General features: G+C 38.9%; 1 protein-coding gene across 2 annotated transcripts; it reads right to left on the minus strand.

The window, feature by feature from the left end:
* Positions 1 to 1,166: 1,166 nt before the first annotated feature.
* bace2 (beta-secretase 2) lies at positions 1,167 to 26,993 on the minus strand. 2 transcript variants are annotated; one of them, XR_013797164.1, is made up of 11 exons: positions 26,424 to 26,993; positions 18,825 to 18,913; positions 11,447 to 11,663; positions 10,611 to 10,742; positions 7,254 to 7,388; positions 6,930 to 7,031; positions 6,642 to 6,791; positions 5,616 to 5,784; positions 2,219 to 3,676; positions 1,901 to 2,120; positions 1,167 to 1,817 (listed from the first exon to the last, which is right to left on the minus strand). XR_013797164.1 is itself a non-coding variant. In XM_079609580.1 (9 exons), exons 1-9 carry the CDS (start codon positions 26,700 to 26,702, stop codon positions 3,435 to 3,437), a joined length of 1,515 nt encoding a protein of 504 aa, XP_079465706.1. In that variant the 5' UTR covers positions 26,703 to 26,993; the 3' UTR covers positions 1,167 to 3,434. The 2 variants fall into 2 exon arrangements, 1 of the variants encoding a protein (XP_079465706.1); XM_079609580.1 differs by having other exon boundaries at positions 1,167 to 3,676.
* Positions 26,994 to 27,689: the final 696 nt, after the last annotated feature.

Below are 27,689 nucleotides of genomic sequence, written 5' to 3' on the forward strand. Positions count from 1 at the left end.
GCTCTTTCACTCTCAGTGCTTCACATCGCCACCTCTCCGTCTGGAGTGCACACTACATCCACTTTCACACACTTTTGCGTCACCATATGCACGCAGATTTCCCCCCATAACGCTCGTCTAAACGCAGAATAAAAAGTGAAAAAAACGCCACTTTTGCGTTTTCTCTTCAGATCGTTTCCGTGTAAACAGCCTAAATCACATGTCACATCAGTTAAAAGTGCAGTGTGATTTTTAGCGCCATCTAGTGGTGAGGTTGCAAATTGCAACCAACAGAAGTTACGGTGAAGGAAAAGATGTCGTTGTGTGAGACAGCAGAGAGTAGCCAGTTCAGCGATGAGGGTTCTTTACAAAGATGAAGAAATTGTGTTTACTGCAGTATTCAGTAAAACAATGTGTTATTGCGAACATTATTGTTACTTGTTCATCAGTGTGTCAGTGTTTTATTCGCTGACTTTAGCTAAAGCTTCTTTGCACGAACATAGTGACGAAACGTTATTGTCCGATTGGCCACTGTACAATTATGACACAGCGGTTCATTATGTAAGGTCTTCATACACCACTGAAAACATAGTTATGTATATGATATTGTATTTCTGTCAACAGATCCTCCTAAATATTACACAATGCACATTTATAAGTCTGGAAGAACTCAACTGAATATTTCTCATGATCTTGCAATGTAAAAGCCCAGATTTTTCCAGCCCATCTTCACAGATGATTTTCTTTTTTCTGTGAGATCATCTTATGATGTTTAGTAAATGTTCACACTGCTCTTTTCCATACAATGAATGGGGATGAACCTTAAAAAACACTGACCCAACAATTGAATCTGATTTTGTTATTGTTGTTTTAACAGAAGCACAGGAAACGCTACCATTCAATATCCATTAAATCCTTTTATCCGACTCTAAATAAACTTGAATTAAACTGAGATTCTCACTAAATATTGACCATTATTTTAGATATTTGATTCACATACCTAAATTATAGAGTCATAGTCTCACACCAGCTTCACCTGCATGATCTCACCATCACAAACCCGCCATTACTTTACAGTAATTAATTTTGTCACGTACATACTTACTTGCCAAATCAGGTAATAATTGGCTTAATTATTTTAAGTGCGAAAAGCCCTGTAATCTACAAGAAATAATCATTTCACAAGATTCCAGTCTAACAGTTTATTTAGCAGGTAGGACTACACATGTACATTAAAGAATTAGGAAACAAAGATCAATCCAAAAATCAATTACAAAAAAGCATAAAAACAAGTCCAAGAAGCATACCAGGCAATAAAAACAGCACATTTTTACTAAAGATTCTCTCCTGTCTTTCTTAAATACCCAGATCATAAATTAAAGAAATCTGAGGGAATTAATAACTAAATCAAACTTGATCTGAACACAATCCCATGACCCCAGGGGTCACCACTTAACTGGAGCAAACGGGTAGATTTTACACAAGAAAGGCACAACCCTCAAAGCAGAGAAGAGTTTCCCTGTTTTAAATCTTTAGTATGATATGCCCGTGCTGGTACATATGGAAGCTTGTTTCCGCCACAGAATAAAACATTTTAAAAGATAATTGCGACTTTTTATCTCACAACTGCGAGTTTACATCTCGTAATTCTGACTTTATTTCTCAGAATTGCGTGATATAAAGTCGCAATTGCGTGATATAAAGTCAGAACTGTTTATATCTCGCAATTCTGACATCTTTGAGCTATAAAGTCGCAATTGCGAGTTATAAAGTCCAATTCTAAGGAACAAAAGACTGACTTTTTTCCTCAGAATTACGAGTTTATATCACAATTCTGACTATATCTCGCAATTCTGACTTTATATCTCGCAATTCTGACTATATATCTCGCAATTCTGACTATATATCTCGCAATTCTGACTATATATCTCGCAATTCTGACTATATATCTCGCAATTCTGACTATATCTCGCAATTCTGACTATATATCTCGCAATTCTGACTATATCTCGCAATTCTGACTATATATCTCGCAATTCTGACTTTATATCCCCCAATTCTGACTATCTCGCAATTCTGACTATATATCTCGCAATTCTGACTTTATATCCCGCAATTCTGACTATATCTCGCAATTCTGACTATATCTTGCAATTCTGACTATATCTCGCAATTCTGACTATATCTCGCAATTCTGACTATATCTCGCAATTCTGACTTTATATCTCGCAATTCTGACTATATATCTCGCAATTCTGACTTTATATCCCGCAATTCTGACTATATATCTCGCAATTCTGACTATATATCTCGCAATTCTGACTATCTCGCAATTCTGACTTTATATCTCGCAATTCTGACTTTATATCTCGCAATTGCGTGTTGTAAAGTCAGAATTGTGAGATATAAACATGCAATTCTGAAAAAAAGTCAGAAATGTGAGATTAAAAAGTCGCAATAACCTTTTTTTGTTCTTTGGCGGAAACAAGCTTACGGTATATAGGTACGAGAATGACATCATTATATCAATCACACAGATGCTTTTAAACTGATACCAAACAGGAAGGAGAAAATCAAACTCAGTCAGTTTACTATATAAGTGGCATAAAGACATTCGGAGTGGCGTAAGTCTGTACAAACAGACTCTCCTGCAGTCTTTGCCCAGTGGAATGTGTGTGAAACCAGGTTTATTATTTAATTGTGCGTTTTTTGGTTTCTTCAGTTCCTGAATGCAGTCCTTGGCTGAAAACTACCTTACAAAAAGGGTTATAATCGTCGTCCATACTGCTTGTGTGCTATATAACACGTCTTCTGAAGCCTTCAATGGCAATTATTTGACCTTCCCCTTTTACTTTCATTGTACGCAATAAGAGCAGAGCCAAACATCTTCATCATACAGGTTTCAAACAACATAAAGGTGAGTACATTATGACAAGTTTAATTTTTGGTTGAAATATTCCTTTCAAAGCACTGCATCTTAAAGGAAACCAAAGCCTCTAGATGTGAACAGTACATAAACTTTACTTCATTGGACCATGAACCTCATTTAAACCACTGCTGATTTCCAGTAGCTTTATAGACACACAATTATATCGAAGACTAAGAATAGAAAGAGCAGCGTACTTTGAAGTGAAGTACAGAGTAATGTCGATGCTCCACTGTAATGTGCGATACTCATATTTTGGCACTTTTATTTATGATTTCTGATTACTTTAAAAGTCACATGTATAATCAAGACTCCTTCATCGTTCAGTAGTTGTGTCCTGCTTGAAAAGTTCAATCTACCGTAAAAAGTGTCCAGAAATGTTTACATCCTGGCATCTTGACAAACAGGAGAGTGATCTTTGGGGAAACGCTCACCCAGAGCTCAGTGCAGTGTGTTGACCCGTTACCTGCCCCGAGTTCCCTTCAGCCCTGTTCTGCTGAGTCTCCTCGTCCTCCGTCGACGCCTGACGTCACTTGATGCGGTGGCGCACCAGCGAGGACTCGTCCGTGATCTCTCCGTCCCGGTGGCATCGGCAGGGCAGGATGAGCAGGATGAGGAGTACGATCAGCACCACCGCACATATGCCCATCAGAGCGTATGCGATCACCCACATCATAGGCTCCCTGAGAGACACGCCGCTGGTGCAGTCGGACGCTACGCCCTCGGCTAGGAACGGCCCGGCAATCTCTGCAAAAGGCACACCGCCGTTTTCTGTTTGGAGGACAGGAGAGGTATACATACAGAGAAGAACCGTAACCAAGATGTCCACACTAGTCCACTCAAACAAACATTCCTGAGGCCATTTCAACAGTTCATCCCAAGTAGACTTTGGTTTCTACATGCTCCTCAAGACAGTGGTTCCCAACCCTGCTCCTGAAGTACATTGTTTAAATTAATAAATGTTTAGCTAACTGTGATTTGTATATGTACATGTTCTGAAATACATAACTTCGGTGATAGACAGTCACTTATGATAACAGATCTCTCTAAATTGTAATGTACTGTAGATTCATGCATTTTCTGTAAAGCTGCTTTGAAACTATGTGTATTGTGAAAAGAGCTATACAAATAAATGTGAATTGAAAAGATAGTTTTTTTTTTTTTTTGAGGAAAACATTCCAGGATTTTTCTCCATATATAGACTCCAACAAGTTAAAGGTCCAAATTGCAGTTTCACTGCAGCTTCAAAGATTGAAGCCGTACCGTATTATCCAGACTATAAGTCGCACTTTTTTTCATAGTTTGGCTGGTCCTGCGACTTATAGTCAGGTGCGACTTATATATCAAAATTAATTCATACTGACTGAGATGAACCAAGAGAAAACATTACCGTCTACAGCCGGGAGAGGGCGCTCTAGTTGGCGGACTTGTTCAGAAGCGACACAAGGAAGAATTCAATGGATTCAGTGTTGTGGAATGAGATTGCGGGAGCTTGGGGAACTTGCTTACCGGTAACTTGGACTTGCTGGCTAATGTTAATTTAGCCTATTCAGCCTCTCAGGTATATGTTCTTTATGCTATTGTGCAGCTGAATAACTGTTAATGTGTTACGTTAACATACCGGACACCTATTCAGCCTGTTGTTCTGTGTGCTATTGTGTAGTTGAATAACTTGCCTTTCCAGATTAAATGTCTTTTCTTGGATTTTGTGAAATAAATTTCGAAATAAATTAGAGCCAGGACTTTAACACGTTAATTAAGATTAATTAATTACACAAAAAATAACGCGTTAAACATTTTTAACGCATTTTAATCGCACTTATTGTTGCACCGCGGAACGTTTCTCACTGGATGAGTTTAGGCGGACCGATTATACTGGAGCACCAACTAGCGTTCATAACTTCCATAGACAGTATATAAACGATAACTTCAGACAACAACAAACCACAGTGAACATGAACAAAGAAGCTGACGAGACCGCTTTGGTTGGCCCCGTGGATGGGACATTTTGTTATAAAAAACGCTATGCAACAAGGAATTCGGAACGGCTATTGCTACACTTAATGGCAAAAATAGCACTGGTCTGCTGGACTTGGTTGAACAAAAATAAACAATATTTTGTTGCTTAAGCTTATGTATTCAGTCATTATTCAATGGTATACTAAAAATCCATGTGAAAAAATTACTTCTCACTGTTTCTCAGGTCAAATATTTATATGCAATTAAAATGCGATTAATTAATTACAAAGCCTCTAATTAATTAGATAATTTTTTTTAATCGAGTCCCGGCCCTAAAATAAATGCGACTTATGTTTTTTTTCTCTTCATGACGCATTTTTTGACTGATGCGACTTATAGTCCGGAAAATACAGTAATCACTTTGAAAACTTTCAGAATTTGCATAAATAAAGTGTAACTCATTTGTTGGCAAAGCTTCGCTACTGTGCTAACTAGCTAAAGTCTGCGAATAAGACAGACACAATGTCTCAGACGAAGACATGTTTGTCCTGTTTTGGATACCGTAGCTTCTTCGAAAGGGAGCGGTGGGCTGAGCCGTTGGTTGCAATTCGCAACCGAACCGCTACATGCCGCTAAAATCTACACACTGCACCTTTAAATGAAATCGTCTCGTAGCCTAAATGCAGCTGTGACACCCCTGGGCACACGTCTTTGAGGCTCCCACACCTCTGTCTACTTGTGTCCCACCTACCTGCACATGTGCTAACAGCAAAGCCCACCCTCTTTTGTTCACGGTCAAAGATGACGTAGAAGCCCTCCATCACAGTGGCTCCGATGACTAAGCCATTGGCTGAAGGGGAGACTCCGAACCGGAAACAGTCCAATGTCCCGTCAATATCTGTGACTGGCTGGATGTACAGCTGCAGAGAGAAAAACTGATGTCAAAAGAAGATCTGCGAGAATCTCAGTTTCTGTTCAATTTAAGAAAATATGCAACATCACCACATCAAAAACCACAAATTATAAAACGGATAGTTCCAGTGCTTGATTCTGATTGGTTGAGCCGGGTTCGAAGCCGTTGTAAATGACTCAACAAACACACACCTGTGAGTGCATTACATTAGTGTTACTGCGCAACTGCTGTTTGTGATTCTTTGTTGCTGCATGTGTTGCTTGGCAACCTCCTTGGAACTACATTGCTTGGCGGAGGAATAAAGTGTTATAAACGTTATACTTTTTGTTGCTGGTGTTTATTTTATGAATAAAATAAATATTAAAATTAATATTTTTATGGAGTAACCGTTTTATAAAAGCAATAAGCCCCGCGAAGCCGTGTTTTACAGTGGATTTAGAACAGCTAAGGGGCATTGTTAGGCACGACGCGGAGCTTATTGCTTTATTATACTACAGGGCCGTTAAATGCTTGAATCTGATTGGTTGACAAATGTTCTAAGGTGTGCAATTGTTTTCAGGGAAACATATTGATTCAACCAACGCTGAATTTGAAGACACTCTTCCTAAGACACAAACTGTCCGCCAGTAAAGACAAATGTTTGGTAAGAGATTGGTAAGAGAAAATCCTGAAAATTGACTGCTTCGAACCAATGTTAGTAATATACTAGAAGAGTTTATTAATATTTTAAAATAGCTTTTATTTTTACACTTCAGTTTCCATTAGAATTCTGTTATGTGCTTTTGTCATTTTCATTAGTCTTTGTTTTAAATATGACAAAGATTCAATTATTTTTATTTCAGTTTCTCTAAGGATAGCCCTGACCTGTGGGTGGATGGTGATGCGAAAGGACTGGCTGGTGTTCGTTGCTCTGAGGTAGATTGAGAGTTTGGGGAAAAGCCTCCATGGAGATTCTCCTCTCATCCAACACGCAAGCTTGGTGCCGTCAAAAAATCCAGCAGAGAAATCCTCAATCTAGGAGAGCAGGAGAAAGCAGGGTTACATCCAATCAATTGTAACTGAGGAGTCGTTTTAGAGTAGACTGACCCCCTTAAATACGCACTAAATGTGTGTTTCTGAGGTAAATAATTTGGCAAAAACGGAAGGTCATACCAATGATGTTTGCATAATAGCCTCCACCACAGCACTAAACACATTTCCAGGAAGTCGCAGTAGAGTCGTCCCGCTATCCACAATGGCTTTATCCGAGTTGTACTGAACAAAATGACCAAAGGGAGAGAAAGATCAATCAAAAACAAGATCACTACATTCTCATCGCTGCCGTATATCTTATCGAATGCTGTAGTTACTCCACTGGCAGCCATTAAAGGTACAATTTCAGCTCCAGTAATTATCAATGTGTTTTTCTAAAAGGATGGACTCAATTTTCTGGTTGAATTTACTTTATGTTTTTGGGCTATAGACTGTGTCATGTACCTCTTTGCAATCTAGGTTTAAATTTTGGTCTCCAACTTCAAGCTTCAAGACTTCCACTTGGTAGTACCACTCTTCCAGGATTGGCGTGTACCAAACTGACCCCCGGAACAAGGTTGGCTCAACTCCTCCCATGATCTGAGACGCAACACAAACACACAGAAGCATGTCATCTGAGGCAGATCATCTTTCCTTTGTTTATAGTAAAAATCTCCCAAGGTATTAAAGTCCCCCTGTGGTGAAAATCCAGCTTTTAATGTTGTTTATATGTCCATGTGGTGTTTTTAATATGCTTTAAGACAAACCATGTGCACATTTATATGTCGACAGCATTGCTGAGTAAAACTGCAGTGAACCAAAGACAGTCTCAAACACACGGTTTGAAATCGCTGGTGTTTCTGACGTCACACACTACCTTGTAACCAATCAGATCAACTTGTGATCGTCAACGAGTGGATCTCTGAGGCCCAGTTTACACGTACATGGTTATTTTGAAAAACGGGGACATTTACCTTCATTTACACGCAAACGGAGAATTCGCCTCTGATTATTTCTAAAAACTCCGGCCAGAGTGGAGATTTTGGAAAACTTTGTTTGCACGTTTGCATGTAAACTGAGAAAAACTGAGTTTTAGGCAGCCGACGTCACAGTATGTGACTATTTTCGGGATTCTGATTGGCTAACGTGGACTTGAGCTTCTCGTTACACTGCCACCTACAGGCTTTGACAGCATACTGTATACATGGGTTCGTGTTCGATCAATTTTTGAAGTGTGCACAATGTTATTTTTGAAAACGGAGAGGGGTGAAATGTCCGTTTATGAAAATAGCCGTCCACGTGTAAACGTAGCCTGAGCTGTGTGAGTGAGTGGAGGCGGGGCTCATTTGCATATTCATAGAACACTTTATATTAATGAGGCAAGAGTGTAGAGTTACATTCAAGCTATTTTAAGGCATGAAGAAACGTTTAAATATGTAATTTTGTTGATCAAAGATGAGTTTTGAGAAATAAAATGATTGGCTATTAATATTGACATTGACAATGGATACTCTTTAACAAAGAAACTACAGGTGAATACGGGTTTATTTAAATAATAGATATCAACATACTTTCTCCAGTTGATTAGACACATCAAGACAATTGTTTTGTGTTGCAGGTTTTCTGAAATGTTATGTTTAAATATGCAAATATGGCATTGTCTAAATAAATATGCATACATTTCGAGAACAGAAATCTGAACTTTGAATCTGGCTTTATCCAAAGGTTTTTACAGAGGGGATATTTCGATATCTCTTTTAATCACCCCCATAAACCAGAAAATACTGTCAACAGCCAACAGTGTCTTGACTTAAATCTTTTTCACACTCAGGTAAAGTCCCTTTTTCTTTTATTGAAATATTTAATTAGTTAAATATTAGTTCATTACTACGTTTTCAACTCCACTATAAAAAATAGGGTGTTTAGTTTTATTAGTAGTATTTATTGTTAATTTATCCATTCGTTAAGTTTAATTCTGCTTTTCTACTTGACAGCAAAAGTAATCAAAAGTCTCTGTATAAATAATTAAAAAAATTATAAATTAAAATAAATACAAAATTATTTTATTTACTTATAAATAAATAAATATTACAAAGGGAAAAACTATTTTGACAGAAAAGGCATCATATGAATCCCCAGGTTCTCTTTTTTAAGTAACAATAATATAATTGTGGATCTACAGTATCTATTTCCTTATATTTAAGAATATTAGATAAAGCAAAAGATTATCAAAATACATTCAAATGAGGATAATAAAAAAATTAAACTGACTAGATCTGGCATTTGACTTCTGCAAATAGCATCTAATTAAGAGGCAAGTCAAACATTTCCAAAAGGCTTTGGACATTGTTCAGCGGTGGACACAGGACACCCCCTCCCCACCGCTCTTGCCATCTGCTCCTCTCTGCGGGACACGTGGCCGGCTCTTCTTCCAGCGCTCCCGTATTGCTAACAGAATGTGCCGGCAGCAGGGGGCTCTCTTTAGCTTAATTAGCTTCTCACTAACGAGACACGCCATCCTATAGCAGGCAGCGGAGGTGTGAGACACAGAGACGCACTGAGCTTATTATGTTTCTTGAGTAGCGCTGAGAAACCCAATCTCATCTGTCCTTGAGAGAGTCTAAACGGGTCTGATATATGAGAGCAGGAATACTGAATGCTACTTATGGAACTTGTATGATTAAAATCAATAATACCTGTTAATAACAATGTTCTCAAATGTTTTACCAGGGGCCACTTGTGATCAGGGCCTCTGATTTTGTAGACAATAGCTCAAGCTCTGGTCCACTCTTCAGATTTGTTCAAATTGTCCATACTGCTGCTCCTTGTTTGAATATACTTTCCAGTCTAATATTGTGGTGCCGTCTATAATTTCTAATAAACCTAGGTCTCGTCTTGCAGTACCCAACATTTTCTATCATTTAAAGTCCCCCTGTGGTGCAAATCCAGCTTTTAATGTTGTTTATATGTCTATGTGGTGTTTTTAATATGCTTTAAGACAAACCATGTGTAAATTCATAAGTCGACAGCATTGCTGAGTATTTTCTGCTTAAAGCTGCAGTGAACCAAAGACAGTCTCAAAAACACGGTTTGAAATCGCTGGTGTTTCTGACGTCACAAACTACCTTGTAACCAATCAGATCAACGTGTGATCGTCAACCAGTGGATCTCTGAGCGGAGTGAGTGAGTGGAGGCGGGGCTAATTTGCATATTCATAGCACCGCGTTTAATTACTAAGTGAGGCAAAGGTGTAGAGTTACATTCAAGCTATTATAAGGCATGGAGCAATTGTTTTCAAGTTAAACTAGTTTAAATGTGTAATTTTAGTGATCAAAGATGAGTTTTAAGGGATACACTTATTGACTACAGGGGGATTTTAACCATTTTAAAAACATTGAAGCTTACCTCAAAATGTTTTCCACCATATTAACATTAATAAGTTATTTAACATATTTTGTTTCCCTAATTTACAAACATTACCAAAAGTACTAATTAAAAATAAAAAAATTATTAAATTATATAGTGTTGGCTAAAACTAAAGCTAAAACAGCTCTTGCCATACTTATTTTTGTGATATTACCAAAGACAGTAACATTTATTTTATAGATGAAGTTATTTAAAGAATGTTTTGTGACTAAAGTAATAAATATTAATAGAGATATTGAATAATATTTCATATGAAAATTGAATCGTTTTCATGTTAACATAAACAAATTGGTGTACACACAGTAGCAGTTCACTCCTAGTGGGATTAGTTTTGTACTCATTTGGATTGTATATTTTTGCAGTTCAGTGTAAAACTGCTTCAGGTTTGGTACACACCAGGCTGCCGCCCGCTGGGTCAGCTGTAGTGCTGGCTGAGACTCCTGCTCCGCACATCTGGAGAGAAAACACATCTGGGATCCCAGTCTGCCGCACAACAGAGTTGAAGAAGGGTTCCACTGACGGGTCGGGCTGAGAGGAGAAAAAGACAAAATGCATCCTATTTAAGGAGCTCTTAGTACTTTCAGATTATATAATAATAATTGTCTCAATCCAAATGGTCCCACTTTATATTAAGTGGCCCTAATACATGTGAACTTACATGATAACTACATATGTACACAGTATGTAACTACAGTGCAAGTACACATGGGCACATAATATCTACAGCTGTAATATTTGTGTACATACATATGTAACAACCCACAGAATGGTATGCGCAAGTACAAATGTGTAACAGGACATTGGTAACTACACTTTTTTCACTTCAGTAGGTACACGTGTAACAGGAATTATTAACTACATTTTATGACAATAATAAGTTGTTTATATAAAGTGGGACCGTTATTTCAAAATACATGTTGCACTGCTTTGAAACTAACAAAAATATTCTATTTAAAAAACAAAAACAATTTACAATTATTAATTATTTCCCGACTCTGTCACTTAATAATAGAAAATATACAACTACCTTATTATTGTGTTCACTAGTAGAGTACATAAACCATTATCAAACTCAAGACACCATTGATGTTTGAGGATCTGAGCCACACCTTTGTGACATTTAACTTATCACGTAACAACTTATTGCAGAGCAGTTGGCACACAATGCTAACAGAACACACCTTTTATAAATAAAACACCTTTCATAAATGTAACACCATCATGTGACTTACCCGAACCAGTAGAGGATAAGCAAGTCCAAGAATTCCCTGCCAGTTGATTCCCGGCAGAAAGAAGCCTTCTGAGGTGAGGATCGCAGCGATGTTGATGGTGATGGCACCACTGGGCCCTTGAGGAATGGTGATGCGGTCAGTTCCCAGTTCCCCCTCCCATTCTCCCTGAGTGTATTTCACTGCAACTGCTCTCCCAGTGCTCTGATACGTACTGGAACTGAGCAAACCATCATAACATTGGTTTATCACTAATACAATACAGACATAATTCACTAACAAATATTACAAGACTGGAATTAATGAATGTATGTTTTGTCTGCATGATTGGTTATAAAACAGTGTGATGTAGTTGTGAGGTGTTTTGTTCTTACAGTGATCTTACAGTGTTCTGTTATAGTAGTGTGTGATGTAGAGATGTGATCTTACAGTGTTCTGTTATAGTAGTGTGTGATGTAGAGATGTGATCTTACAGTGCTCTGTTATAGTAGTGTGTGATGTAGAGATGTGATCTTACAGTGTTCTGTTATAGTAGTGTGTGATGTAGAGATGTGATCTTACAGTGCTCTGTTATAGTAGTGTGTGATGTAGAGATGTGATCTTACAGTGCTCTGTTATAGTAGTGTGTGATGTAGAGATGTGATCTTACAGTGCTCTGTTATAGTAGTGTGTGATGTAGAGATGTGATCTTACAGTGTTCTGTTATAGTAGTGTGTGATGTAGAGATGTGATCTTACAGTGCTCTGTTATAGTAGTGTGTGATGTAGAGATGTGATCTTACAGTGCTCTGTTATAGTAGTGTGTGATGTAGAGATGTGATCTTACAGTGTTCTGTTATAGTAGTGTGTGATGTAGGGATGTGATCTTACAGTGCTCTGTTATAGTAGTGTGTGATGAAGAGATGTGATCTTACAGTGCTCTGTTATAGTAGTGTGTGATGTAGAGATGTGATCTTACAGTGCTCTGTTATAGTAGTGTGTGATGAAGAGATGTGATCTTAGAGTGTTCTGTTATAGTAGTGTGTGATGTAGAGATGTGATCTTACAGTGCTCTGTTATAGTAGTGTGTGATGTAGGGATGTGATCTTACAGTGCTCTGTTATAGTAGTGTGTGATGAAGAGATGTGATCTTACAGTGCTCTGTTATAGTAGTGTGTGATGAAGAGATGTGATCTTACAGTGCTCTGTTATAGTAGTGTGTGATGAAGAGATGTGATCTTACAGTGCTCTGTTATAGTAGTGTGTGATGAAGAGATGTGATCTTACAGTGCTCTGTTATAGTAGTGTGTGATGTAGGGATGTGATCTTACAGTGCTCTGTTATAGTAGTGTGTGATGAAGAGATGTGATCTTACAGTGCTCTGTTATAGTAGTGTGTGATGAAGAGATGTGATCTTACAGTGTTCTGTTATAGTAGTGTGTGATGAAGAGATGTGATCTTACAGTGCTCTGTTATAGTAGTGTGTGATGAAGAGATGTGATCTTACAGTGCTCTGTTATAGTAGTGTGTGATGAAGAGATGTGATCTTACAGTGCTCTGTTATAGTAGTGTGTGATGAAGAGATGTGATCTTACAGTGCTCTGTTATAGTAATGTGTGATGTAGAGATGTGATCTTACAGTGCTCTGTTATAGTAGTGTGTGATGTAGGGATGTGATCTTACAGTGCTCTGTTATAGTAGTGTGTGATGAAGAGATGTGATCTTACAGTGCTCTGTTATAGTAATGTGTGATGAAGAGATGTGATCTTACAGTGTTCTGTTATAGTAGTGTGTGATGTAGAGATGTGATCTTACAGTGCTCTGTTATAGTAATGTGTGATGAAGAGATGTGATCTTACAGTGCTCTGTTATAGTAGTGTGTGATGAAGAGATGTGATCTTACAGTGTTCTGTTATAGTAATGTGTGATGTAGGGATGTGATCTTACAGTGCTCTGTTATAGTAGTGTGTGATGTAGAGATGTGATCTTACAGTGTTCTGTTATAGTAATGTGTGATGAAGAGATGTGATCTTACAGTGCTCTGTTATAGTAGTGTGTGATGAAGAGATGTGATCTTACAGTGTTCTGTTATAGTAATGTGTGATGTAGGGATGTGATCTTACAGTGCTCTGTTATAGTAGTGTGTGATGAAGAGATGTGATCTTACAGTGTTCTGTTATAGTAATGTGTGATGAAGAGATGTGATCTTACAGTGCTCTGTTATAGTAGTGTGTGATGAAGAGATGTGATCTTACAGTGTTCTGTTATAGTAATGTGTGATGTAGGGATGTGATCTTACAGTGCTCTGTTATAGTAGTGTGTGATGTAGAGATGTGATCTTACAGTGCTCTGTTATAGTAGTGTGTGATGTAGAGATGTGATCTTACAGTGCTCTGTTATAGTAGTGTGTGATGTAGGGATGTGATCTCACAGTGCTCTGTTATAGTAGTGTGTGATGTAGAGATGTGATCTTACAGTGCTCTGTTATAGTAATGTGTGATGTAGAGATGTGATCTTACAGTGCTCTGTTATAGTAGTGTGTGATGTAGAGATGTGATCTTACAGTGCTCTGTTATAGTAGTGTGTGATGAAGAGATGTGATCTTACAGTGCTCTGTTATAGTAGTGTGTGATGTAGGGATGTGATCTTACAGTGCTCTGTTATAGTAGTGTGTGATGAAGAGATGTGATCTCACAGTGCTCTGTTATAGTAGTGTGTGATGTAGGGAATTGATCTTACAGTGCTCTGTTATAGTAGTGTGTGATGAAGAGATGTGATCTTACAGTGTTCTGTTATAGTAGTGTGTGATGAAGAGATGTGATCTTACAGTGCTCTGTTATAGTAGTGTGTGATGTAGGGAATTGATCTTACAGTGTTCTGTTATAGTAGTGTGTGATGTAGGGATGTGATCTTACAGTGCTCTGTTATAGTAGTGTGTGATGTAGAGATGTGATCTTACAGTGCTCTGTTATAGTAGTGTGTGATGTAGGGATGTGATCTTACAGTGCTCTGTTATAGTAGTGTGTGATGTAGAGATGTGATCTTACAGTGTTCTGTTATAGTAGTGTGTGATGTAGAGATGTGATCTTACAGTGCTCTGTTATAGTAGTGTGTGATGAAGAGATGTGATCTTACAGTGCTCTGTTATAGTAGTGTGTGATGTAGGGAATTGATCTTACAGTGCTCTGTTATAGTAGTGTGTGATGTAGGGATGTGATCTCACAGTGTTCTGTTATAGTAGTGTGTGATGTAGAGATGTGATCTTACAGTGCTCTGTTATAGTAGTGTGTGATGTAGGGATGTGATCTTACAGTGCTCTGTTATAGTAGTGTGTGATGTAGAGATGTGATCTTACAGTGCTCTGTTATAGTAGTGTGTGATGAAGAGATGTGATCTTACAGTGCTCTGTTATAGTAGTGTGTGATGTAGGGATGTGATCTTACAGTGCTCTGTTATAGTAGTGTGTGATGTAGAGATGTGATCTTACAGTGCTCTGTTATAGTAGTGTGTGATGTAGGGATGTGATCTTACAGTGCTCTGTTATAGTAGTGTGTGATGAAGAGATGTGATCTTACAGTGCTCTGTTATAGTAGTGTGTGCTGTAGGGATGTGATCTTACAGTGCTCTGTTATATTAGTGTGTGATGTAGAGATGTGATCTTACAGTGCTCTGTTATAGTAGTGTGTGATGTAGAGATGTGATCTTACAGTGCTCTGTTATAGTAGTGTGTGATGTAGAGATGTGATCTTACAGTGCTCTGTTATAGTAGTGTGTGCTGTAGGGATGTGATCTTACAGTGCTCTGTTATAGTAGTGTGTGATGTAGGGATGTGATCTTACAGTGCTCTGTTATAGTAGTGTGTGATGTAGGGATGTGATCTTACAGTGCTCTGTTATATTAGTGTGTGATGTAGAGATGTGATCTTACAGTGTTCTGTTATAGTAGTGTGTGATGAAGAGATGTGATCTTACAGTGCTCTGTTATAGTAGTGTGTGATGTAGAGATGTGATCTTACAGTGCTCTGTTATAGTAGTGTGTGCTGTAGGGATGTGATCTTACAGTGCTCTGTTATAGTAGTGTGTGATGAAGAGATGTGATCTTACAGTGCTCTGTTATAGTAGTGTGTGATGAAGAGATGTGATCTTACAGTGCTCTGTTATAGTAGTGTGTGATGTAGAGATGTGATCTTACAGTGTTCTGTTATAGTAGTGTGTGATGAAGAGATGTGATCTTACAGTGCTCTGTTATAGTAGTGTGTGATGTAGAGATGTGATCTTACAGTGTTCTGTTATAGTAGTGTGTGATGAAGAGATGTGATCTTACAGTGCTCTGTTATAGTAGTGTGTGATGTAGGGATGTGATCTTACAGTGCTCTGTTATAGTAGTGTGTGATGTAGAGATGTGATCTTACAGTGCTCTGTTATAGTAGTGTGTGATGTAGAGATGTGATCTTACAGTGTTCTGTTATAGTAGTGTGTGATGTAGGGATGTGATCTTACAGTGCTCTGTTATAGTAGTGTGTGATGTAGGGATGTGATCTTACAGTGCTCTGTTATAGTAGTGTGTGATGTAGGGATGTGATCTTACAGTGCTCTGTTATAGTAGTGTGTGATGTAGGGATGTGATCTTACAGTGCTCTGTTATAGTAGTGTGTGATGTAGGGATGTGATCTTACAGTGCTCTGTTATAGTAGTGTGTGATGTAGGGATGTGATCTTACAGTGCTCTGTTATAGTAGTGTGTGATGTAGGGATGTGATCTTACAGTGCTCTGTTATAGTAGTGTGTGATGTAGGGATGTGATCTTACAGTGCTCTGTTATAGTAGTGTGTGATGTAGGGATGTGATCTTACAGTGCTCTGTTATAGTAGTGTGTGATGTAGGGATGTGATCTTACAGTGCTCTGTTATAGTAGTGTGTGATGTAGAGATGTGATCTTACAGTGCTCTGTTATAGTAGTGTGTGATGTAGGGATGTGGTCTTACAGTGCTCTGTTATAGTAGTGTGTGATGTAGGGATGTGATCTTACAGTGCTCTGTTATAGTAGTGTGTGATGTAGGGATGTGATCTTACAGTGCTCTGTTATAGTAGTGTGTGATGAAGAGATGTAATCTTACAGTGCTCTGTTATAGTAGTGTGTGATGAAGAGATGTGATCTTACAGTGCTCTGTTATAGTAGTGTGTGATGTAGAGATGTGATCTTACAGTGTTCTGTTATAGTAGTGTGTGATGTAGAGATGTGATCTTACAGTGCTCTGTTATAGTAGTGTGTGATGTAGGGATGTGGTCTTACAGTGCTCTGTTATAGTAGTGTGTGATGTAGGGATGTGATCTTACAGTGCTCTGTTATAGTAGTGTGTGATGTAGGGATGTGATCTTACAGTGCTCTGTTATAGTAGTGTGTGATGAAGAGATGTGATCTTACAGTGCTCTGTTATAGTAGTGTGTGATGTAGAGATGTGATCTTACAGTGTTCTGTTATAGTAGTGTGTGATGAAGAGATGTGATCTTACAGTGCTCTGTTATAGTAGTGTGTGATGTAGAGATGTGATCTTACAGTGTTCTGTTATAGTAGTGTGTGATGAAGAGATGTGATCTTACAGTGCTCTGTTATAGTAGTGTGTGATGTAGGGATGTGATCTTACAGTGCTCTGTTATAGTAGTGTGTGATGTAGAGATGTGATCTTACAGTGCTCTGTTATAGTAGTGTGTGATGTAGAGATGTGATCTTACAGTGTTCTGTTATAGTAGTGTGTGATGTAGGGATGTGATCTTACAGTGCTCTGTTATAGTAGTGTGTGATGTAGGGATGTGATCTTACAGTGCTCTGTTATAGTAGTGTGTGATGTAGGGATGTGATCTTACAGTGCTCTGTTATAGTAGTGTGTGATGTAGGGATGTGATCTTACAGTGCTCTGTTATAGTAGTGTGTGATGTAGGGATGTGATCTTACAGTGCTCTGTTATAGTAGTGTGTGATGTAGGGATGTGATCTTACAGTGCTCTGTTATAGTAGTGTGTGATGTAGGGATGTGATCTTACAGTGCTCTGTTATAGTAGTGTGTGATGTAGGGATGTGATCTTACAGTGCTCTGTTATAGTAGTGTGTGATGTAGGGATGTGATCTTACAGTGCTCTGTTATAGTAGTGTGTGATGTAGAGATGTGATCTTACAGTGCTCTGTTATAGTAGTGTGTGATGTAGGGATGTGATCTTACAGTGCTCTGTTATAGTAGTGTGTGATGTAGAGATGTGATCTTACAGTGCTCTGTTATAGTAGTGTGTGATGTAGAGATGTGATCTTACAGTGCTCTGTTATAGTAGTGTGTGCTGTAGGGATGTGATCTTACAGTGCTCTGTTATAGTAGTGTGTGATGTAGGGATGTGATCTTACAGTGCTCTGTTATAGTAGTGTGTGATGTAGGGATGTGATCTTACAGTGCTCTGTTATATTAGTGTGTGATGTAGAGATGTGATCTTACAGTGTTCTGTTATAGTAGTGTGTGATGTAGAGATGTGATCTTACAGTGCTCTGTTATAGTAGTGTGTGATGTAGAGATGTGATCTTACAGTGCTCTGTTATAGTAGTGTGTGATGTAGGGATGTGATCTTACAGTGCTCTGTTATAGTAGTGTGTGATGTAGGGATGTGATCTTACAGTGCTCTGTTATAGTAGTGTGTGATGTAGGGATGTGATCTTACAGTGCTCTGTTATAGTAGTGTGTGATGTAGGGATGTGATCTTACAGTGCTCTGTTATAGTAGTGTGTGATGTAGGGATGTGATCTTACAGTGCTCTGTTATAGTAGTGTGTGATGTAGAGATGTGATCTTACAGTGCTCTGTTATAGTAGTGTGTGATGTAGGGATGTGATCTTACAGTGCTCTGTTATAGTAGTGTGTGATGTAGGGATGTGATCTTACAGTGCTCTGTTATAGTAGTGTGTGATGTAGGGATGTGGTCTTACAGTGCTCTGTTATAGTAGTGTGTGATGTAGGGATGTGATCTTACAGTGTTCTGTTATAGTAGTGTGTGATGAAGAGATGTGATCTTACAGTGCTCTGTTATAGTAGTGTGTGATGAAGAGATGTGATCTTACAGTGCTCTGTTATAGTAGTGTGTGATGTAGGGATGTGGTCTTACAGTGCTCTGTTATAGTAGTGTGTGATGTAGGGATGTGATCTTACAGTGCTCTGTTATAGTAGTGTGTGATGTAGGGATGTGATCTTACAGTGCTCTGTTATAGTAGTGTGTGATGTAGAGATGTGATCTTACAGTGTTCTGTTATAGTAGTGTGTGATGTAGGGATGTGATCTTACAGTGCTCTGTTATGGTAGTGTGTGATGTAGGGATGTGATCTTACAGTGCTCTGTTATAGTAGTGTGTGATGTAGGGATGTGATCTTACAGTGCTCTGTTATAGTAGTGTGTGATGTAGGGATGTGCTGCTGCAGCTACAGCAAAGTTGCTGCTTCCAGTATCAACCAGGATGTTCAGCTGCAATGACAGAAAACAATGATGTTACACTCATTTTTATGCATTAGTTGGTAATAATGACATTTCAGAAGAATACTCCGGAACTTCTTATCTGCAACATGCTGTTGATTACCACAGAAAATAAGCAACATCAGTGAAAAGAGGAGGAGTGTTCCGGCGCGATCGTTCCCTGGTGCTATTTTGCAGTTTCCGAAAACAATTCCACCACAGACCAGGAAAAACCCAGTCTAAAGTCAGTGGCGGTTTATTCAGATGCTATTTTAAGGGCGCATGCTTGTCAATAATAACGCGCATTCACATTTCTTCTCTCATCTACACAGACGCAGCAGGTGTTACAAGGAAAAATATTACCACACGAGGGAGATCATTGTGGTGTCCATGAAGGTGTGGAAAAATAGGCATAAATCTAGCTCACATTTACCCAAATTATTCAGGCTAATTGTAGTAATGACGGATCAAACCTGTTTGACAGTGTCAAGACACATCGGTATATTAGGACATCTGACAAAGTGGGCTGTCCGTCAAGAACCAGGAAACAAAATTCTTTAAGACTGCGAAATCACCGTTACCATCATGTAAGTTGCATGCGCCTGCAAATCCGCCGTTATAATAGCAATCCGCCATGGAACAAGCGCGTCTGCTCTTAAAGGGAATGTGAGAGGACACTGATTGGTTTATTGCACGTTATGCCCAAACCACACCTATAGTAATGAAAAAACTCCAGATCAACCCATTTTAGATTTACGTTGGGCGCACCCACAGTTACTTGCGTTTGAGATCGTTAAAATAGGGCCCATAGTGTAAAAAAAAAAAAAAGAAAAAAAAAAAGGTTAAGCCACTTTTTGCATGACTACAGTGGATATAAAAAGGACTAGCCTATTTATATATTGGAAATACGTCACAACACTGAAGTAAAGTCAGTTGCAATTTCCAGTTCACTGGGACTTTAATGTAAAAATTACAACCTATAGCCTAAAGTGACACTGAAAACAAGTGACATTTCAGAGAAAGAAAAAAAAATACCACTTGAAATAACTAACTGCATAAGTGTGCACACCCCTGAACTAATACTTAGTAAAAGCACCCTTTGAGTTTATTACAGCACTTAATCTGTTTGGATAGGAGTCTATCAGCTTGGCACATCTTGACTATTTTCCTACTCTTCTTTGCAAACTTGTTCCAGATCAGTCAAATTGTGAGGGCCTGTGATCTCCTGTGCACGGCACTATTCAGGTTCCCCCACAGATTTTCTATGGGATTCAGGTCTGGGCTCTTCCAAAACATTCATCTTTCTTTTGTTGATTTAGATGTGTTTGGGATCAATGTCATGCTGAAAAACCCCTGAAAGATACCAGAAGGTTCTGTGCCAAAATCAACTGATTCCCTCCACCGTCACTAAATTCCCCAGTTCCAGCTGAAGAGTACCACCATGCTTCCCCGTGGGTATGGTGTTCTTCTGCTGCTGATGTGCCGTGTTGTTTTTGCACCAAACATAACTTTTACAATTTCAGCCAATAAGTTCCAACTTGGTCTCATCAGACAATTACAAATTTTTCTCATGGTTTTGGGAGAGTGGATATATTTTTTTGCAAAGATTAGCTGGGCTTGGAGAAAATACGAAGATAGTTGTCACATGTAAAGATCTGCAACTCTTCTATTGTTGCTGTAGACAGCCTCTTGACAAGTTTTCTCTTTGTCTTCAGTTTTAGAGGGACACCCTGTTCTTGATAATATCCCTGTTTTGCCATACTTTCTCCACTTGTTGCTGATTGACTTCACTGTGTTCCATGGGATACCTAATGCCTCACCTGAGCGATACCTTTCAACAATGAGATCCCGTTCATCCGAGTTATTCTTATGTTCTTTGTGGCCCATGACTCTTATAGTAGCATGCAACCAGGAAGATGTCAAATCTTATAAAAACAGCTGAGGTTTATTTTGAGTTCAACAGAGTCACTTCAGGTGAAAAACAGGAGTGTACTTTCACATGAGCTTGATGATTAGTTAATTATGAACGCAGCTATACCCAATTGTGGGTGTGCACACTTATGCAGTTAGGTTATTGGAAAAAAAAAAATTTCTCTCTCTGAAATGTGTGACTGGTTTTCAGTGGCATGCATAGGTTTTAATTTTTACATTTAAGGTGCAAAAGTTCAGACAATATTTATTTCTATATCACAAAATCCAGGGGTTTTACAGGGGTGTGTTGACTTTCTACAGTAGATCATGTCTTAGTAGTCAGCCACAATAATGTAGTGTCCGTGAATTATCTTTATTTGGGAGCCTTTCTCAGCTAATATTGGTATTCATTGTAATTAGTCTGATTAATTACTATATCACACAATTATTTGAAGTTTTTAATCAATTGATAATCCCAAATCTGATGTCAACTAAAGGATTATATTCTGTCTGGACGGACGGACAGATGGATGGACGGACGGATGGATGGATGGATGGACGGACGGACGGACGGACGGATGGACGGACGGACGGATGGACGGATGGATGGATGGATGGGCGGATGGATGGACGGATGGATGGATGGATGGACGGATGGATGGACGGATGGATGGATGGACGGACGGATGGATGGACGGACGGACGGATGGATGGATGGATGGGCGGATGGATGGACGGATGGATGGGCGGATGGATGAATGGATGGATGGATGGATGGATGGATGGACGGATGGATGGACGGATGGATGGATGGGCGGATGGATGGATGGATGGATGGATGGGCGGATGGATGGATGGGCGGATGGATGGATGGGCGGATGGATGGATGGGCGGATGGATAAGCGGATGGATGGATGGGCAGATGGATGGGCAGATGGATGGGCGGATGGGCGGATGGATGGATGGATGGGCGGATGGATGGATGGATGGATGGGCCCTCCCTTCCTTCCTTCCTTCCTTGTACCACAGTTCATTTCCAGAGTACCGAAAGCTGTACAAACAACTAGGTCTGTATTGTATCGTTTTTAGTTTCTATCAAATATATATCTTTGTGCTTAAGTGTCAACCACCATAAAACCATCAAACCCTGCTGGCACAGGGCCCTCCAATTTAGCCTCTCCACACATGTTTCTGTTTGCCAGGCGCTTGCGAGGCGGTCACAGCCGTTGGAATAATGTTGTTGGAGCGCTGGTTCAACGAGGGGGAACTAATGAGATAACAGAGCTGTGCCATCTCACCCAGTTGCCAAAGAGGCCATTATGGGCATTCCTCATCGTTAACGCCATCATAATATACACACAGATCTGCTCCACTGCTCTGATCCTAACAGCTTCATTTAAAAACACTTAAACTCTTAAACCTAGGAACGCATTTTAATGCCGTGTTTGAATTAAACATTATGGAAAATCTTCAGTTGTTATTAAGTAATGATTTTTAGATCTATTCTAAGGAGGAGGAAAAAGTGAGAATGAAAGGCCCCGGCTATGTTTGAAATACAATACTAATGTACTGCATACTGTCTACTGTAATATGGGAAATAATACACATATATGAAAAAAACAAACAGTTGTGTCCTAAATGACGCACTATACACTGTATGTATACGCACTGTGTACTTAACCGTGTAGTGTATGAATTTCATATGGTTATTTTGTCATTCAACATTAGAGCCACTCCCCTCCGCTTTCCTTGTTTTGTCACAAGATGCACATAAGTACACATAGTTTCACATTAGTAAGTAAACTGATAAGAACAAGCATTGGCCAATAATGTGTCTGCTTTGTATTTGCTTAGTAAAGTACTTCAGAAATAGAATGAATACGTTTTATTTTATTTTCCTGAGCATAGTCTCTCTTTGTGCAGGGTGTGAAAGAAATTCAAGAGGAACAATCATCTTATTGTGTTTAAATAACCTTTCTAAGCAAGCAGAAACTTGATCAGAGTTGCCCATTATTGTGTGTAATTCCTCATTCCTCACCAGCTTTAACTCAAGACGATTATTAAGGACAAATTTTCAGGCACAAGGTGCAACCGTTGTTTCGATCACGTTCTCCGGTGGAGAGATAAATACAATAACAATAGTTTAAAAACTCAGGGGTCTTTCAGTATTAACAGTGGTGCTTGCCTTACAACTAATACGTCTGGAGGATACATTAAAGTCCCACTGAAGTGCCTTGGATCGCGCAGCTTTGTTTGATGCGTTGACGTAATTTCCACTGAAACAGGAGCTAAGGCGGGACATGTTGAATGGCCCCTCCCCCTTTTCAAATAGCCAATAGCGTTTAGTTAACCTCACAGACTGCAAGTCGTACTTGACAGCCCCATGGAAGCGAATCCGAGCGCTGATGATACGCTGGATTCAATAGCAGAGTTGTGAATAAATTCTAGCCATTTCATTAACTAACGTACAAAACGGAATAAAACTGGAGCGTTTGAGCAACCGAACACACTTCTCCAACCCATATTGAACATGTCAACGGTCGCTTTGGTATTTGGTGTTTAGGCGGCGGAGCTTTAAATTCTAGAGCATTTGATTGGACAGAAGATGTGATGAGAAGCTGAAGTCCGCGTGATATCATAAAATCCCATGATCAATTTTAGCGGAAGTGAGAGACTAAGTTCTGAACGCTTGTATCTCCTAAATTCTAATTTTGTCATTGGTTTGGAACACACCAGCTTATTCATAACCTTAAAATGTTGATTTCAGGGGGCCTTTAAGGACAACTTTCTCACTATGGCAATGTTCCCGTCATGACTACTGGCTTAATTCTTTCGGTAAACATTAAGTGTGTCCTCCACAGGGCCCTGGCACACACACACACACACACACACACTCCCGCTGGCTCCAGGAATCGGGCCCCTTCCCTGCGCTCCTCCTCTCTGCGCTCCCATGGCTCCTCTACTGGTGGAGCGGGCTCTAATCGCCCCTATCGAGGTGGCTTAGCTAATTGGCAGGCGCTCTGTCACTGGGAACGCATCTGCTACCTGTTTGTACCAATTAGCAGATGTGAGCCACTCCAGTCCGACGCCTCCGCACATACGACAGATTCCGCAATTAGTGGCTCGTTTAGAAAGAGCGCCTCAATTAACATGAGTACCCTTAATTACATATTCGCAGAGGATGCGGGAAGATCCTGGCCTCTCGCAGTTCACCTCACTCATTCGTTTGTGATGAGATGAGAGAATAAACATGATGTTCAATGACACTGGAGATTTCATTACAATATTTCCAGAGAGACACACCGTGTGAAGGATTTATGATCACTTACAGTCAAGCTTCATTTTCTGAAGAGAGAGAGGAATGCAATTACAGTTATAGTAGGGATGTAAAAAATGCTTCTAGCTGAAAACAAAAAAATTAATACATCAATTTTTAAACAATTGAATTAGTGGTGCTTGCTGGTTGAAGTCCTCATTCTTAGGGTTAGGGATTTCACAAACCTAAATCAGAAATCATTTTGATATTTTTTGAAGGCATAAAAGACAAAAAAAATGGCAAGGTTGATAATGAAAAAATTAAAAAGGTTTTAAGTAGTTTGGCTTAAATTTTCATTTATTTAAAAACATTTAAGCAAAACTTTAAAAAACGCCAAATCAAAGTCATGTGGTGTAACAAAAACTTAAATAATTATCTTAAAATAATACTTTGACCTCAAATATAAAATATGCCAAATGTTATTTAGTGTAACTTCTAAAAATGTAATGATATTTTTTGCATTAATAATTTGTGATATTTAATAACACTTTACTACTTTTTTTTTAAATAATGATTTAGGGATATCGATACCTGATAACTCTTTATATTTGAAAGCAGATAACAGATATATTGGCCGATAAAAAGAACCAGAGGTGAACTAAAATAAAATATATAAAACACTCTTTAGCAACACCTTAGCAACCACATAACAACAAACTCCCAAGCATTGTGGTAGTGATTTTTTGCACAAACAATGACCATTCACATTTCCGTCATATAATGTAGAAATCTAGTTACTGATTATAATGACTACAACAATATCTCATGTACTGTGTGTTCATGTTAGTCCAAAGCACAGTAATTTCACAATTTCTGTTCTGTTCTGAAACAATTAATTCAGTTAATATCCAGTACAGACCCATGCAATTGTCGATTTAGTTAGGCTACGTGTGTGTGTGTGTGTGTGTGTGTGTGTGTGTGTGTGTGTGTGTGTGTGTGTGTGTGTCAAGTCAAGTCACATTTATTTATAAAGCGCTTTTTACCATACAGATTGTTGTAAAGCAGCTTTACAGAGTTAACAGGAAAATAATGCAACAAAGTTTGTTTCCAGAAGGAAATAGTGTCACAGTCCAGCTTAAGTAAGTTCAGTGTTGTTTTTGTTGTAAAAAAAAAGTTATTAATTTAGTTAATTTGTATATATAGCCGCTCTGGAGAAAACCGTGATTCATCGTCCAGTGTGTCTGTGTGTGTGTGCTTTAATTATCAATCATCCCAAAACAAAGGAATCACATTACTGTCCAAATTTGGCCAGATTTCATATTTCTAAAAACATGATTTAGCAAAGAATCAAATGTATTGAACGATTAAAATAGTCAGGTTAGAAAACGAGGCTGTGAGAGGCAGACGGTCCAGTGGTATCACTTCAAACCTTCCACCATATACACATCTAATATTAACCAAACACTTTTTGATCAGAAAGAGAAATGGACAACGCCGATTGCGACTGGCCACAAAGCCTGTACAGACACACACGCATCTCCTCCGGGCCCTAATCTGAGTCAGCTGCTCTGATGGAGGGGCCCGCTGTCATGTGAACCCATGTGAGCTGGCTCTTACTTATTCTCAGCACAAAGATCAAGGGCTCTTTGGTCTCCCTCCTGCGCCCAAGGCGTCTCATAGAGACTTTCACATCACATGCTTCTTGAACTGATGTGCTCTTAAAGGCTGAAACACTGCTCTGAGATCAGCCTGGCCTACAGTAGCCCATCTAATCTGATGTTTTTGAAGCACAGTAGCAGCTAATCAGAGATCAGCCGAGTTTTGAACGAGACTGTGAAGGGCACAACCACATGAAAACGGTTTAATGCCTAAAAATATCTGAATGTAATTTCATTAGATAGTAAAATATCACATCATGCTGCTGCTTTTCTCAGAACTACTTTCTTTTGCAATGTCATTTACCTGTCCCAAGTTGTCTTTATGTGGATGTATTGATGTCAGATCCTCTCAGAGTAACCACAGGTGCAGTTCACCACAACTATGGTCATTATCCGCAAGTGTTGGCCTCCAGAAAGTGTCAAAACACTGTTTGCACTAGTTTTGAACAGCAATGTAGCGCATCTTTTGTTGTGAAACGTGTGTGCGTGTGCTATCATTCTTTCAAATTAACAATGGTTGTTTGTTATCTTGCTCGTGCGAGTTAAATGACATACTTTTGAAGAGGCTTTGACAGAGAATAAAGTTACAATGTAAAAAGATGCCGCAGGGTTTTAAGTGGAAACTGACATCTTGACACTTCATGTACAAAAGAAAACATGAAAAAGATTGAGGTTTCAAAATGTGTAGGCTACATACCCTTTGTTCCGGAGTCCCAATGACCATCTCCATGTAATATCCCCTACCCGAGTCTCCTTTTAAATTATTGATCATGTCCAGAAAGTTGACGATGCCCGCTGGGTCTGAGGCCAGGGACAGTCCGCTCTCCACCGCGCCTTCATTCTGTCGCAAAGGCCTGAGGTCCAGCTGCACGGACGGGTCGAAATTCCCAGCAAATATTTTCAAAGGTATTTGAAACACTGAATGGGACGTCCAGAAGGAGAGAGAAAGTAGCAGGAGACCGTAGTAGAGCCGCATCTCGCCAAACTTCACCTTGACAGACACTCAGCTTTGCTTCAAAGTGCAGAACTCTGTCATTGACGGCTGGAGTTCCATTCTGATTATTAGTTATGGGAATATAATCTTCGGCAGAGAGTGTGTGAACCAGACAGATGCCGCGGGGAAATAAAGTAGGTATGTGTGCGTAATGTGTTCAATTGATAACTTCCTGAAAGAGCACATGACGGATATGACGAGCGTTCGCAAACATTCCAGCGTTTAAACAGGGCCAGAGGCGTTGGAGAGGGAAACACTACAGTAAACTGGGCTGTGTCTCAGAAGTTAGTGTACTGTCTAACTAGGCAGCATTTATGGGCGGCCAGGCTGATCAATCTGATAAATTGAGAGTCAGTAGGCTATAGGGGGGAACTCTTTCGGGGAGTAGATTTAATCATGCTGTGTTTCAACGAGAAAATAAGCAGCATTGATGATAACTAGGCCTATTTGTGTTTTCTGAAGGAATATCTATCTATCTATCTATCTATCTATCTATCTATCTATCTATCTATCTATCTATCTATCTATCTATCTATCTATCTATCTATCTATCTATCTATCTATCTATCTATTTCTACGGTAGGACACCCTGAACTCGAAGGGACCTGTGTTGATACCTACAATAGAAAAAAACACAGCTGATAAAAAAAGACATTCATTCACAACCTCTTTGGGGACCCTTGTGCACACCATAGACTGTACATACAAGCATATATATATATATATATATATATATATATATATATATATATATATTTTTTTTTTTTTTTTTTTTTTTTACAACAGCCTATATATATATGTTGTAAAAAAATATATATATATTTTTTTTTTTACAATATATATATATATATATATATATATATATATATATATATATATATATATATATATATATATATATATAATTACAATAGGCTACATGAGCAGAGTTATGTTAATAAATCGCCTTGCATTCGGGCCATTGTCTTG

This window comes from Phoxinus phoxinus, assembly GCF_949152265.1.
Source record: "Phoxinus phoxinus genome assembly, chromosome: 4".
NCBI classification, from domain to species: domain Eukaryota; kingdom Metazoa; phylum Chordata; class Actinopteri; order Cypriniformes; family Leuciscidae; genus Phoxinus; species Phoxinus phoxinus.